The 15,809-nt window shown below is 40.3% G+C and overlaps 2 protein-coding genes across 11 annotated transcripts in view; one reads left to right on the forward strand and one right to left on the reverse strand.

The window, feature by feature from the left end:
- On the reverse strand, window positions 1–5,616 carry gemin2 (gem (nuclear organelle) associated protein 2). Of its 2 annotated transcripts, none has more exons than XM_064953482.1 (11): window positions 5,533–5,616; window positions 4,510–4,633; window positions 4,322–4,406; window positions 4,122–4,211; window positions 3,969–4,028; window positions 3,767–3,880; window positions 1,170–1,214; window positions 979–1,047; window positions 613–723; window positions 385–443; window positions 1–283 (listed from the first exon to the last, which is right to left on the reverse strand). In XM_064953482.1, exons 2-11 carry the CDS (start codon window positions 4,629–4,631, stop codon window positions 244–246), a joined length of 795 nt encoding a protein of 264 aa, XP_064809554.1. In that variant the 5' UTR covers window positions 4,632–4,633; window positions 5,533–5,616; the 3' UTR covers window positions 1–243. The 2 variants fall into 2 exon arrangements, with proteins under 2 accessions (XP_064809554.1, XP_064809553.1); XM_064953481.1 differs by lacking the exon at window positions 5,533–5,616 and adding an exon at window positions 5,143–5,223.
- The window catches only part of mia2 (MIA SH3 domain ER export factor 2), a 27,376-nt gene continuing 16,892 nt past the window's right edge, over window positions 5,326–15,809 (forward strand). The window contains exons 1-13 of one of the 9 annotated variants that reach the window (XM_064953469.1): window positions 5,326–5,458; window positions 5,557–5,690; window positions 5,789–5,875; window positions 6,022–10,819; window positions 11,002–11,133; window positions 11,276–11,391; window positions 12,974–13,105; window positions 13,217–13,327; window positions 13,474–13,545; window positions 13,699–13,809; window positions 13,960–14,031; window positions 14,166–14,270; window positions 14,540–14,662. In XM_064953469.1, coding sequence (XP_064809541.1) covers window positions 5,326–5,458; window positions 5,557–5,690; window positions 5,789–5,875; window positions 6,022–10,819; window positions 11,002–11,133; window positions 11,276–11,391; window positions 12,974–13,105; window positions 13,217–13,327; window positions 13,474–13,545; window positions 13,699–13,809; window positions 13,960–14,031; window positions 14,166–14,270; window positions 14,540–14,662 — 6,126 coding nt within the window. Of the gene's footprint in view, window positions 5,459–5,556; window positions 5,691–5,788; window positions 5,876–6,021; window positions 10,820–11,001; window positions 11,134–11,275; window positions 11,392–11,701; window positions 11,809–12,320; window positions 12,545–12,973; window positions 13,106–13,216; window positions 13,328–13,473; window positions 13,546–13,698; window positions 13,810–13,959; window positions 14,032–14,165; window positions 14,271–14,539; window positions 14,663–15,809 lie in introns of those variants that run through there. The other 8 variants (XM_064953471.1, XM_064953470.1, XM_064953472.1 and 5 more) reach the window with 8 other exon arrangements.

Below are 15,809 nucleotides of genomic sequence, written 5' to 3' on the forward strand. Positions count from 1 at the left end.
TTGTAAAAGCAAACATTTTATTTAATTCCAACAATAGCAGAAGTTGAATACTAACTATAATAGAAAACAAAAACAAAAAAACAGTCCAATTTCACCATTTATTGGGTACATTTTCTTCACAAATCACCACAGTGCAACTTCCCATGGATCCCAAATCTGAGCATGATGATGGGTTCATAGAGCTACAGTTCATGGTGTGATCAGTTTCAGCCTCAAATCGTGGATTTCACCACATTAACCCATTTAGTCCTCCTTATCGGCCAAGTCGTTCTGATCAAAGTACCTATGTAAAAAATATATATAAATATGTATATATATATGTGATTATCAAACGACAAGTTTTCCTGGCTATGAGTTTTTGTGAAGTCAAATAACGTGGCTTACCTAGCAACAAGGCAGATCATCAAGTTTAGAGGAGACAACCTTTCATCTTCCTGGCTTTCCTGTAATGGTAAAGAAAGAACAAATTAAGAATGACTATCATACCCTGTTCATCCTTATCAAACATTTGAGCATCTGCTGTATTTGAACATTTGAATTTTACCCATAAGGAAGTTGGTTTGTAACCTCTCATCTCAACATCCATTAATACCAGCCACTATATCATCCTACCAGATTGGCCCGCACTTCAGAACTCCGTCTGGCCAGCTGTCTTATTAGGGAATGTGCTTCAGGGAGAAGAGGTTTCTCAAGGCAAGCCAGCAGTGCATACAGCCATCTTCCCTAGAGAAGTTGAACACATATTAGCCATGAAAGCATCATGGTTGGGGTCAATTCCATTTAAAATTCCAGTCAATTCAGAAAGTAAACTGAAATTCCAAAGTCAATTCCAAATTCTCTTCAATGCTTTTTCATTAGAGGCAATTTGGAATTGGGTTTACTTTCTGAATTTACTCAAACAGATATGAAATTGACCCAAACATGGAAAGTATTAAAAATGCCAAATTGTGTTGATGACATTAAAGAAACTGAACTTACCAACTGCGGGACAAACTCTCTCTCTTCAAACCAGTTTATCAAGTACTCCAAAACTGCAGAGATTGTGGCCTAGTAGGGAAGATATAATTGAGTGTCAAACACGAGTACCGTCATTGAAGTCATGATTAGAAGCATCAACTGATGAGGGAGGATTGCAGTGAGTGCCATGCCAATGCTGTGAAAACACTCACCTGATTTAATCTGCTCACTATACTAAGGAAAGGTGGAAAACCAACCTGGTGAAACAAGTGGTTAAATATCAGATGCATGATTAATGGCAAATTCTTTCACAAAATTCTTACATGATGTATATTATCTATGGTCAGATATTTCCAATATAACAGGGGTTCTTAAAGGGGAACTCTCAATCCCAATTTCAGCATTTGCCCAAAACCTTCAAAAAATAAAAAATAAAATGCATTCAGATGAGAAGTTGTGGGTGGGGGGGGATTGCTCATTGCTCATTATTTTTGGGGTGGGTAAACATTATTGTACCGGAGCCAGACACTTTCTCACAAAAGCATAATAACTGCATTATGTGAATGCAAGCATATAGTGTATGGCTTTAGACAGTTAGCTTACAGTGTTATGGCATTACATTCCAAACATATATTGCCACTTGCGGTGTCAGTTCGAATCCCCCATGGGGCGTAATATTTTTTTGTTGAAATGTGAACTCACATTTATTTCAATATTGTGTTGGGAAGAAAAGTGCAATCATTACCTTGAAAATTAAAATTAGAGGCTCAATTCAATTCAACCAGCATTGCAGTATTTAATCCAACTGTAAAATTAACTCACAGATTAGGTTTTTATACAGTACCCAAGAACACAACTACTACGAGGGCGACGCCTCTCACAGGTAGGCGTTCACTTTTCAGAATTAGAAGTGTGGGCACGGAATGAATATTGTAAATAAAGCATATGAAGAAAAAAATATATCTGCCCAATGTGGGATTAGAACTCACAACTATTGAACTAAGAGCCAAACTATCATGGTTCAAACACACCAAAACAGTCGTGAAGAGGGCATAACAACACCTTTTCCCCCTCAGGAGACTGAAAAGATTTGGCTTGGGTCTCCAGATCCTCAAAAAGTTCTACAGCTGCACATTGAGAGCATCCTGACCGGTTGCATAACCGCCTGCTATGGCAACTGTTAGGCATCCGAGCGCAAGGCGCTACAGAAGGTAGTGCGTACAGCCTAGTACATCACTGGGGCCAAGCTTCCTGCTATCCAGGACCTATTTACTTGGAGGTGTCAGAGGAAGGCCGAAAAATTGTCAAAGACTCCAGTCAACCAAGCCATAGACTGTTCTCTCTGCTACCGCACAGCAAACGGTACCAGAGCACCAAGTCTAGGTCCATAAGGCTCTTTAACAGCTTCTACCCCCAAGCCATAAGACTGCTGAACAATGAATCAAATTATTTTACACTGCTGCTACTCACTGTTTATTATCTATGCATAGTCACTTTACCCCTACCTAAATGTACAAATTACCTCGACTAACCTGTACTCCTGCCCATTGACTCAGTACCGGTACCCCCTGTATATAGGCTCCCGAGTGGCACAGCGGTTTAAGGCACTGCATCGCAGTGCAAGAGGCGTCACTGTAGTACCTGGTTCGATTCCAGGCTGTATCACATCGGGCCGTGATTGGGAGTCCCATAGGGTGGCTCACAATTGGCTCAGTGTTGTCCGGATTTGGCCGGAGTAGGCCGTCATTGGAAATAAGAATTTGTTCTTAACTGACTTGCCTAGTTAAATAAATTGTTTAAAACAATATATAGCCTCGGTATTGTTATTTTATTGTGTTACTTTGTATTTTATTTAGTAAATACTTTAACTGCATTGTTGGTTAATACCTGTCGTATTCGGCTCATGTGACAAATACAATTTGGTTGGAACTGTGTCATAGGAGCACCACCAATCAGTCATCACAACTGAGAAAAAAAACAAATACTTTGACATGACCACCACTGTCATCTATTTCTTGTTATGATGGATGTAGACACGAATATAAATGTATAATCCTCATAGCCTACATGTTTTTTTCTCGTAAAAGCACAGTGTATGAAATGGTAACCAAAAACATTGAATTTGGTCATGTGCGGAAATGTGCCTTACTGCATTTTGAATTTGGTGTAAGGTCAGTAGTTTAGTCATGGAAGTATCATTCAAAATATATTGGCACACCCCACTTAGCAAGACCATTGCCAAATTAGGCAAACTTTCACCTGCTTTTATAGTAAGCCTTGGGGTGGAACCCCCCAGCACATCTTGAAGGGAGTGTATTTCATACCAACCCCTCCCTTGAGGTGGGACCACCCAGCACATCTAGAAGGGAATGTATTTCATACCAAAACCTCCCTTGACATGACGTAGAGGCACCTTCTCAAGGTGCCTCTACATCACGATTTCAATGGTAGAGTTGAACCGCTATGGGGAAAGAGATAGATTTACTGCTAAACTATTTAACTTTTGCAACAAACTGTCAAAAATTAAGACAATAAATGACATATGACTATAGTATACTCCAAAACATCTGGTTTTCAATTAAATACATGTTTTTTCATTAAAGTTACTCTTTAAACTTTTTCAGCTCGAGCCCCAAATGAGAAATGTACCATCCTCCCATGGCCCAAATCGTCCTCCCATGACCAAAATTAAGAAAAAATAGTGTGAGACTATAGATGTATTCTCATAACTCGTGACCCACTGCTCACATGCCCAGGGCCCGCTTTGGGTCTGGACCCATAGTTTAAGAAACCTGGTCTAAAAGATTACCTTCACATAATCAAGGCCTCGATCTTCAGCACCAGGGTCAATGGGAGGGGAGTTCAAATAAACATTTTCACCCAGGCAGAACTTGTTCCATTGTTCCTCTGCGTCCTGTTTTGGCTGGAGATAGACAAAACACATAGTTAGAGAGTGTATGTTGTATTTTACAATTCACTTTTACCAATAACAACAAAAAAATCATAATCACCATTAACACATTGTCATCCAATGCATGACCACTCCAGTGTTGTCTATGCTTACTGATACTCTGCAAGTAGTAAAACATGATCAGAATAACTCACTTCAACCCAACGTGACAAATAAATTGAAATGTATAGGGGATAATACAATCTATAGTTACCTGTCTTATTTCTGAGAAGTTGCTGACTTGCTGTCGCTGCCATTTTAAACTCGGTGAAAATCCTTGAGGAGCAGCTTGGCAACCTGTGAGCTACCAAATAAAAGTTGACAAGAAATTATACATACATAGTCAGATAGACTGTCTGTCTCTCTAGTTACATTTTATTTGTGGCAGTGGCCTACCTATATGGTGAAACTTACCGACACGTTTACTGATTGTTTCTTTCTCAATTTCTTTGGATCAATCTTCGCCACCACAACATCAGGACAGAGAGACGCCTCTAATCTGAAAAAAAGAGAAAGGCAGCGTATTTTTTTTATTACATGAATGCGTGTTTCCTGGGAATATGCGTGAAAACTATGAAAAGACAGTGCTATGCGGGACTTACTGAACCTGTCTCAAATACTCCTGGGGATTTCTTGGAGGCTCGTTTAGATTGAAGTCTTCGCCAGTGTCGCATGTTTCCACAGGCAGAAGCCTGGGCATCAGTTCCTCCACGTCGGATTTCATGCCTGAAACTCCAAATTATTTGCTCAGTGTCGGATTGATATACTGTTAGATTAACAGGCAACTAATGACACTTGTATTTACTACTGTACTTCTGTTATCACGTTATAAAGGTTGTTTTGTTGGATAAGGACACAAGTCTCACATCAAATTAAACTTTGACGCCATTTTGTTTCAAGTGTGAATCATGACGCGTTTAAAATGTGCCCGTTGCCATGGTGATTTAAAGATAACGCTACATGTGTATTTTGGCATTCCAAATTCCACAGGTCAAGGTCTACAACATAATTTTCCACGCGTTGCTTTCCAACATAATGACCAATAACATATTGTTTTTACAACAAAATATACTACGTCATAATTACTGTACAAATAATTAAAATCACCTGAAGGGAGATGCTTCTCCAATAAACATTGATTGTTTGTATTGCTTATATATCAGTCCTTGCCTTGGTAAATTACATCATTCTTGTTGCAAGCACTGTTGCCACGTTAATCATTACTCCTCAGTTACCTTGTATCTTGATTCCCTCCTCATTTAGCCATTGAAACATGTTTACTTGTTGAGATGTGACTGCAACATCTTGAAGGCATTTTTCATTTGGCACAATGGAATTCAACGCAACATGACTATTCAACTTGGAACACCATTTCACCACAGTTTTTAACTACCCAGTTTCACTGTGGACCATTCTACATGACTGGACTTTCCAGGGTCGATATGGCTGCTTCACAGATATACATTTGGATATTTACTATTTTCCTTTTTCCAACTCTAACTTGGGGATTGCTGTCTGACTTCAAAATTTGTGGCGACTCTGAATGTGAAAGTAAGTAGATAACAATAAAATAAATGGTTAGGCTATGTGCAACACATATTACAAATGAATTATTCATACATTACCTTATGTGGCTTTTGTGTGTATAGGCTTGCTGAGTCGGGTCAGGGCCACAAGAGATCACAGAGGAAAGGATTGTAGATTCCTGAACTTCAAAAAAGGGGATGTGATATTTGTTTACCACAAACTCTCTGGCAAAAGAGATGATTTATGGGCAGGAAGTGTAAGTGTTTTTTTTGTCACTGAAATCACATTGAATAACATATATTTTGTTTTATGTTTGTTATGCAATAATGTTTTGTGCCCTATGCTGTATTTCAGATTGACAGACGATTTGGTTATTTCCCAAAAGACGCTGTGAAAGTTGATGAAATTTATGCAAACACAGAGAAAGAAGTGGCCACACAAGTAATTTTTCCACTTTAGTACTCTATGGATTTTAGGCCTACTTAATGTATGGTTATACATGTGTATTGAAGGATGAATAAGCAGTGCTTTAAATTCTTTTGTTAAACACATTCTGTTAATTAAAGGTACTCTTATGTTCCTTTTAGAAACAAGACTTCTTCTGCATAGATGAGTATGGCTCATTAATTGATAATGACTCCAGTGAGTGGGACTATGAAGAAAATCTAGTTTCAGAATTTCAGGAAATCGCAGCCAATGATGCTCAGGATTCTAAAACTTCCAAAGATGCCTTTCTGTCCCAAAGTTTTGCACAGAGCAGTGATGAAACAGGAAACAAAGATGCCATTCAGGTCGTAATGGAAGACTTCTCTGATGATACCAAACCTGAACCTAGCGAACAAGATGGGTCTCAGTGGATTGGCTCTACAGTAACTGGATGGCTTAGTTTAGGTGGTGAAAACCCAGATGATAATCCCAAAGAAGACAACCCAGAACAAGAGTCTTTCAGGAGCAGGAAACTTGCTTTGGACATTGACGCGAACCAATTGAAGGAAGAGAAGAAAAATGCTGAAAACTCTGGCTGGTTTGGAGATGGACTGACTAGCGCCTTTGGTTTTGGTCAAAAAGCCCCAGAGGAGGAGAAGCCCATTGAAAAGGAAGTGGAAGAGCAACCCCCACCCTCTAACTCCTGGCTGAATATTGGCATTAGAGATGTCTTACATTTTGGTCAATCTAATCAGGATAAGGTTGAAGAGATAATAGAAGCAGCAGGCAGAGATGAATCGACAGGCACAATAGACCCACAGGACCTTGGCACAAGTCAGTCTCATCATGATGCCACAGTGGAGCAAATAAAAGAAACAGAGCACCAGAGAGATGATACCACTGGTAAGAAGGCAGAGAGAACAGAGACACACCCCTCAAAACCTGTTAAGGATTATAACCAAGAGGACCGTCATAGTCAGGAAAAAGATGGTGAGTTAAGAAAAGAGGAAGATGCAGGGTGGTATGGTAGCATCTATAACAATATTGTAGGCCTTTATGGAGAACAGGGTTATGTTGAGGAGGAGGAGGATATACTTATAGCTGAGGATGAAGAGGATAAAGATATCAGCCTTCAGTCAGAAACAGAGTCACAGTCTGTGTTCTCATCCATGTTTGACACTCTGGTATCACCGTTTCAGGCCGATACAACTAACAATTATAAAAATGCCCAAAGTGATCAGGTAATAGATATAAAACCGGCAGAAGCAGATGGAGATACAGAGACCTCCCTTACTTCTCAGGCGGCTATCCCATATGATTCTACTGAGGCTTCTGTAGGTAGGAAGGATGATAATGATGGTAATGACAGCAATGAGGTTCCACATCCCCCTCCATTAGATATAGATAAGGTTCAGAGTGCCAATAAAATACTTGAAACTAACAAGTATATGTCTTTGTCCCACGACCCTCAATTAAAAGACACAGCCGGAATAGTGAATCTTGAAGTTGATCCTGAAAAAGCTATAGCTGAGATGGAAGTTGTTGATCAAGAGGAATTTCCCTCCTCTGATCATTCCAAGAAGTGGCACGTTGAGACCGATCCCATAGATAACACAGGGTTAATAAACATTATCCTTGACCCAGTGTTAGACTCAACTATACTAAATGCTGACACTACAAGTAACAATCTTCTGTCTGATGAAGGTAATGATGATGGGGGACATTATATTGTGGACAAAGCATCTGAGATAGAGGAAGCAGATTCAACTAATGAAGTTACTGAGACAGAGGGGATAGAACCAAAGAAAATAGTTGAAGTTGAGAGAGACCACGGGGATGAAGATACTTTCTCTACACTTGTCTTTGAAAATACACAGAGCAATTCCGGACCCAATGCTAAAATTGAAATGTATCCTGACAGCTCAGATCTAGTTCCCCCTGAGACAGTAACAGGAAATGAACAGAGACGGACAGAAATCCTTGAGGAGGCAGGCACAGAAAACATGTTAGTGGAAGATTTCATTCATATCCACTGGGTGTCCCATGAATCTCAAAAAGACAGTGACGAGAAAAACGCCCTGAATGATAGATCTGGGATGACGGATGACCAGACGACAGCAAATGAGGACAGTAATCTGCCGCTAAATGACAGAAATCATACAGATGACAGTAATGAAATGCTGGAGGCATTCAAACAGCTACTTGGAAATAGCAAGTATATGTCTTTGTCCCACAACCCTCAATTACAGGACACAACCGGAATAGTGAATCTTGAAGATGATCGTGAAAAATCTATAGCTGAGATCAATGAAAATGATGAGCACGATTCTGCAGGTAGATTAGCGCTAGATGATGTCACTACTAATGAACCTGTCAGTTCCCAAGGAGGTGTAGAGCCAAAGCAATTAGTGTCGGACCCCAAACCAGACAATGAAGAGGATGTGAAAATATCAACTGTGCTCCCAGAAGCGCTTTTGCATGATAGTGATGAGAATGCCCTTAATCACCATCAAGAGAGTCCTGCTGCTGACCTTGCTGAAAATAGCCTGGATGATGCTGAGACTGATCATTCAGTTGGTCAGGATGCTTTAGAAGGATCGGGGATTCCAAATCTCTCTGATTCGATTCCTATTCAGACAAAAGCAGAAACACTGACAGAGGAGCTACCTAATGTGTCAGAGGATACATCTGTAATGCATGCTGAGGTAGAGGACATTGACATTGACACTACAGGTATTGAAGTGGTATCCTCCAATCAGAAAGGAGACGACAGTATTCTAGTGCCTCAGAGCCCAGCAGAAGATGACAATGGGGACAGAGTAGGGATGCTATATAGTCAGACAAGCATGCCAGGTACAGAGGATGCTTCAGTGCTGGAGGAGGGCACACATACACCTGACCCCCTTCTGCATGATGCCCAGGACCCTCACATAGCTGAACTTATCCTGAACTTATCTTTAGTTGAACCTGTCAGAGTTGATCTAGTCATTGAAAATGTATCAGGAGAGGAAATACATCATTTGATTACCTCAAGTGGGGATGGGGAAAGTAAGGACAAGAATGAGAATACATTAGAGGTACCAGATAAGAATGTTCATTTTGGAGACATAGATTCAGTTTTGCTGAAAGACTGGTTATCTTCTAACTATGAGGAAAGTAATTCCAATGTAATGGAAGTTGTTGATCAAGAGGAATTTTCCTCCTCTGATCATTTCAAGGAGTGGCACGTTGAGGCCGATCCTGTAGATAACATAGGGATGATAAACATTACCCTTGACCCAGTGTTAGACTCATCTATACTAAATGCTGACACTACAAGTAACAATCTTCTATCTGATAAAGGTAATGATGATGGGGGACGTTATATTGTGGACAAAGCATCTGAGATAGAGGAAGCAGATTCAACTAATGAAGTTACTGAGACAGAGGGGATAGAACCAAAGAAAATAGTTGAAGTTGAGAGAGACCATGGGGATCAAGCAACTCTCCCTACACATGTCTTAGAAAATACACAGAGCAGTTCCGGACCTGGTGCTAAAATTGAAATGTATCCTGACAGCTCAGAGCTAGTTCCCCCTGAGACAGAAATAGGAAATGAACAACGACAGACAGAAATCCTTGAGGAGGCAGACACAGAAAACATGTCAGTAGAAGATTTCATTCATGTCCACAGGGAGTCCCATGAATCTCAAAAAGACAGTGATGAGAAAAACGTCCCGAATGATAGATCTGGGATGACGAGTGACCAGACGACAGCAATTGAGGACAATAATCTGCCGCTAGATGACAGGAATCACATCTCATCAGTCAGTAGCCAGGAAGTACATTCAAAAGGGACCAAAGGATTGTATAATGAGATCACTCTAGAAAACGAGAGAGCACAGGAATTAGGCCTACAGGATAGGGAAACCAATGATGGACGAAATAGCTTTGATCAGTCACATGCAGTTCGTCAGCTTTCCCCCACTGATGAAGCTTATGATGTCATTACTCAATCAGAGAGAACAATAGAGCATGATGCATTGTATTCAGGTGAGAATTTCCTCTCAGACAGTTGGTCTAATTATCAAGAAGCAACAGATGTAAAGAGCACAATTAGTGATGAAGATAGGCAGCAGGATTTTGAAAACGTGGACGTGATTGAGAAGGTTGATTTTGAGAAAATCAGTTATAGGGATATTGAATCTATTCACAATGTTGAAAGAGAGGGTGAGACTTCCACTTCTCACAGTGAACCCCCTGAAAAGCAAGACATGCCATCAGATCAGATAGTAGGCCTAGGCCACACTCAAGAAGAACTTGTGAACAAATCAACTTCTCACAGTGAACCCCTTGAAAATCAAGACATGCCATCTGACCAGTATTCAGTAGGGCCCCCTCAAGAGGAAATTACAGACACATCAGTCAACAAGGGTACTAGGAGTTTCTTTGAAAATGCAATGGACTTTTTGATCCCAAGCACTGACTCCAAAGACTTAGAAGACCCAGAACCAAAGGGGCAGGAAGAGGAGGAACAAGAACCCCCACCTGATCTTCCTTACCTGGACCTCCATGAACCAGAACCACAGTCTCAGTCAACCTCAGTAGAAGACTCGATGAAAGCTACAGCATTTTTGAAAGAATACAAGAATATCCAAAAGCAAATCAGCACGGATGAAATAACTACTTTGTTGGACATGTTTGGGAAGCACAAATTCCTGTGGCTTGACTACAGCCTAGGAAGCTCAGAGACTTTTACTGATGGCCAAGATGGTGATAATGACCTAGCTATTATATCAGACTTTGAAAGGCTCCTGCAGTATCACATTGATGAGACAAAAACTCCATCTGGTGGAGTACTGGAGGATGAAGACAAATCCAGAAAATTTGTGTCATTACGAAAACTAGAAATACTCTTGTCAAACATAAAAAACAGATTCACCCAAGTGAAAGCACCTGTCAGTATAAAAGACAATCAAGGTACTACTCAAGTAGTATGAGAAACATTTATTTATTTTGGTTGCATGTCTCTTCCATGTCTTTTGCATGTCAATATTGAAAAGGTTAGCAGTTGTCAAAGTGTATATCTGACAACCATTTATTGACAAGGTCTTACATGTTTTTAAAATGATTTGGTATCATAATGTCTATATGTTATCCAGCAGAAACAGACAAGACAATCTGCATCAATGATGATTGTTTCACTCGCAATGAAAACGAAGACCTAACCAACCTGAAAGGAGAACATTTCTCTGGGGAGGGAGACATCCAAACCCCAACACTAACAGACAAATGTAATGCATTTATGTCCATTCTTAAAATTAACATACTAATTATATAGATGAAATAGTTCCATCTGTGGCTGGTAAAAATATATGATCAATTATTATGACATTCAATATTGTGTTATGTATACCTTTTAAATATATTTAACAGATAAACCTGAGCCTGCAGTGATGGAATATCTTTTTTCTTCTGCACGTCAAGTCACTGGTGATGCTGTTGCTCATATGCTGACAGTAAAGGCTCTTCTAAAATGGCTCACTGTACAGGTAAGAAAGTTATATGACTACTATATCCCCCTTGTAATCTATTGAGATTAAATTAGCTAAACAGCCCGTACATTTAAAATGATTGGACTGCACTATGGATGTCTCCATCATCCTCAATAGAATGTCATAATTTTCCAAGATAGGGAACTTCGGTTGTGGCATTGGACTTAGACAAATACACACATGACAATAATCATTGACTAGATAGCTGGAAAAGCTGGTCCTTTAAAACCTCTGCTATGTGTCTCTGGTATGCAACATGTCATCTGCACTGCCCCTATGAGTCATCCAACACTTTGAGGAGTTGTAGTTGGCTCTGGCTTCAGTGACAAGGCTTTTCCCCGCACTATGGTAATGCAATAATAACATGAGGACTTTCAATTGAGAATACAAATGGAGGTTCAGGATGTTGACCAGGTGAGTAAAGGGTAGTGTTTTGGACACTGGGGACAGCACTGAAAAGCTACAGGAAAGGTCAACACCCAACCAACAACAACAACTTGGCCTACTCTGATAGGGCAAGGCAGTTGACAGCAGAGGGACTTTGGTGACAATCTGTCTCAGCTGGAGAAAAAGGTCAATTTTTCCTTGACTATTTGAGAATAGGGATGGAGGTTGACTAATATGTGTTGTTTTCCCACAATTTGCATGTTTCGTCAGGTTCAGTGTAACTTTAAATACGCCTCAGTCTGCCAGAGTGGCGTTCTACGATTGGTGACGTTGAGAATATACCAACTCAACGTTAGGCAGGAAGTGGGAGTGTTCTAACAATTACAAATAACTCTTTTGATTGAAAAGTGAGATAACATATATTATTGTGTAGGATTACAATGATATAAATCAATAAATATTCGTTTTAGGAAAAATAACCGAAAGTGAGTCGTTTAAGTGAATTTGTCGTGCATAAAATAGCAACAGCCTCCACCGTACGTTTCAGCGTCATGACGTTACCCGCTACTACTATCAGGTCCAAGTAACAGCTGAGCATTCGTTTTTTCAATGTTAGCTAACAATAATCCTGAAAATAATATTTAAATGAAATATTCGACAAATGGAAGATCAAACAAGTGGCGAGACAGTCGCTACTCGAGTGACTGATTTCAAAATGACAGCAAGGACCTATTACACTCTTGCCTTGGAGAAAGCGAACGATGTGAGTCACGTGTCATTATATCTTACGTTAACTTGGACCCATCACTGCTAAAAACATCAACTGGTGTTATCAAGCAAGCTTGCCAACTAACGTTACTACATCATTTAATTCGTCAGAAAAGGCTTATCTAGCCAATGTCTCGTGTCTTGTTGGCTATGAGAGCACTGTTGCCTGGTAAGCTAGCGAAATACTTAGCTAGATAACTAGCTAACGGTTGTAGTTAGTTAGCTATCTAAGTAGCTGGCTAGCTAGTTAGCGTGTTGAGGCTCCTAAAAGCATTGACAATCACTTTACGTTTGAACTATCATGTATCCACAATCCAGGGCCTGAAACAAAAATCTATAGCAGATCTATAATGATTATAAGTCATTTCTCTGATTTAGTTGATACTTTTTCAAAATTATTATTATTTATTTTTTTCCTACCTAGGTCCTGTTATCCCTTCCTGATGACATAAAGCCAGGTCCTGACCTGTATGGACTGCCATGGGAAGCTGTCATCGTCACTGCCTTACTAGGGTTGGGCACCCTCCTATTGTTCAGCTGCAGGTTCTACCAATGTGTAAGTTGTCTGATATTATTATCAGCATGCAAGTATAGGGATGAACAACCACGTTCTTTATTTTGATTGGAGAGTGACCAAGCTCACAAAATTGTTCCATTGTTTCCACAGATAAAGAGCAGACTGTATTCAAGCAAAGAGAGGCGGATGGGCCTGAAGGTGGCTGAACTATTAGATGAAAAGTGCAAAGTCCTTGGGACTTTGAGTGAGGTTCAACGAAATGTGAGGCCTATGTCAAATAAACCTGTGTGTGACTGACTAGATTGTCAAACTATTCAATGCAATTCCCTTTGAAATTACATGTTTTGTATGGACCTGTGTGTTATGAATGCCTTTGCTACTGTTTGTTTATTTATGTACCTTTTTAGTATGAAGAACTGCGAACTGCCCTGCGGAATAGTGGTGTTTTGGCTCATGTCGCAGAGATAGAGAATCTGGAGGTAAGACAGAGATACTACATGGTATGATTGTTCTCAATACTGAAGAGACATTTCCATATATCACAGCTAAATAACACTGCCAAGTGGTATAAAAGAACTTGGTGTGCATGTGACTTTCAAGTCCCAGTAAAACTATAATGGTGTCCTCCTCAGGTGATGTCCCAGAGGCTGAAACAGTCAAATACACAGCTTGGAAATGATATAGAAAAGTTAAAGGAGGACCTGAATATCCAAAGAGCGAGGAGGTTGCAGCAGGAGGAGACAGTGAGTTTGACTTAAGACTTTTTTTCTCATCCCCCTTTTCTGTGTTTTGATGTTTATGCTTTGACATGTTTCAGCTATTGTTATTATTTTCCTCTTTGCTCTCATATTTCAGTTTGTTTTTGAGATATGGTGTTGTGTGCAATTCTTCAGATTGCAGATATGCAGGAAACCTTGAAAACCCTAGAAGAAGAAACCAGGGACCTCAAGTCCCAGACAGAACAGGTCAAGTCTGATGTCCCCATTACAATGTTATATATTATGAACAAAATGTTAATTGTAATTCCTTCCCATAATGCATTTTAAATCTGACACAGTCAGAGCCAGGTTAGATGTAACTCATTCTGTTATCATTTCAGGCACAGACAACCCTGAAAATATTTGACATGAACAGTGAAAGGAATCAGAATAATCTGGAGGCAGCAAAAGAAGAGAAGGTGTTGCTCCAGGAGAAAAATGGCCAGGTATGTAACCTGACATCTAAAATGTCAATTTTCATTTATATCTAGGCAAATTCACAAATCAGAGCCATAGATACAGTATCTATGTGGGTGGCTCTGTCACTAATAGTGGTGTATACTCCAGTTCCATATCAGCCTTTGTTGCCATTAATGCAAAACAAAGCATTTGAAGTTTCTTGTTACACAAATAACCTGTATGGGTTGTCCTGAACAGAAAGCAGAAAGTGTCCTATAGTCTGGTGGGGTCCTCACCCTCTCCCCTCTTCCCACAGCTGGTCCAGGAGGCAGAGGGCTGGGGGGAGCGGATGAGTGAGCTGGAGGAGGAGATGAGGATGTGTGAGAGCTCCTACACTGGAATGCTGCAGGATGCTACCAACAAAGATGAGCGCATCAAGGTTTGCATTCATATTACTGCACTGGCAAAAACCACATGCAGTAAGATTTCTAAAACAAATATTTGTGTACCGTGCCCTGTACTGGAAAAACCAGTCAACACCCACTATGAAGATTACTTGGGGTTTCAACTGACCATAAGTTAAACACCCTAAATGGCTCAACCTATTTGATAATCTTCATAATGGAAATCCTTTATTGCTTATTTAATTATAATTTGTATGATGTGTGTGTGTATATGTGTGTGTGTGTGTGTATTTGGACACCCCTTTTTGAATTTGGCTATTTCAGCCACACCTGTTGCTGACAGGTGTATAAAATCAAACGCACAGCCATGCAATCTCCATAGACAAACATTGGCAGTCGAATGGCCTTACTGAAGAGCTTAGTGACTTCCAACGTGGCACTGTCATAGGATAGCACCTTTCCAACAAGTCAGTAAATCAAATTTCTGCCTTGCTAGAGCTCCCGCGGTAAGCTCTGTTATTGTGAAGTGGAAACATCTAGGAGCAAGTGGCAGGCCACACAAGCTCACAGAAAGGGACCACTGAATTGCTTAGCGTGTAAAAATAGTCTGTCCTCGGCTTCAACACTCGAAACCAAGTTCCAAACTGCCTCTGGACTCAACGTCAGCACAACACACAAGCCTAAGATCACTATGCGCAATGTCAAGTGTTGGCTGGAGTGGTTGTGTAAAGCTTGCCGCTATTTGACTCTGGAACAGTGGAAACGTGTTATCTGGAGTGATGAATCACGCTTCACCATCTGGCAATCTGACATACGAATCTGGGTTTGGGGCTGTTTTTCATGGTTCTGGTTAGGCCCCTTAGTTCCAGTGACGGGAAATCTTAATACTACAGCATACAATGACATTGTAGACAATTCTATGCTTCCATCTTTGTGGCAACAGTTTGGGGAAGGCCCTTTCCTGTCCAGCATAATGCACAAAGTGAGGTCCATACAGAAATGGTTTGTTAAGATCAGTGTGGAAGAACTTTACTGGCCTGTACAGAGCCCTAACCTCAATCCCATTAAACACATTTTGGATGAATTGAAACAAGAGTGGAGGCTGTTAGAGCAGCAAAGGGGGGGACCAACTCCTTGTTAACGCCCATGATTTTGGAATGAGGTGTTCAACAAGCAGGTGTC

This window comes from Oncorhynchus masou, chromosome 32, assembly GCF_036934945.1.
Source record: "Oncorhynchus masou masou isolate Uvic2021 chromosome 32, UVic_Omas_1.1, whole genome shotgun sequence".
NCBI lineage: Eukaryota > Metazoa > Chordata > Actinopteri > Salmoniformes > Salmonidae > Oncorhynchus > Oncorhynchus masou.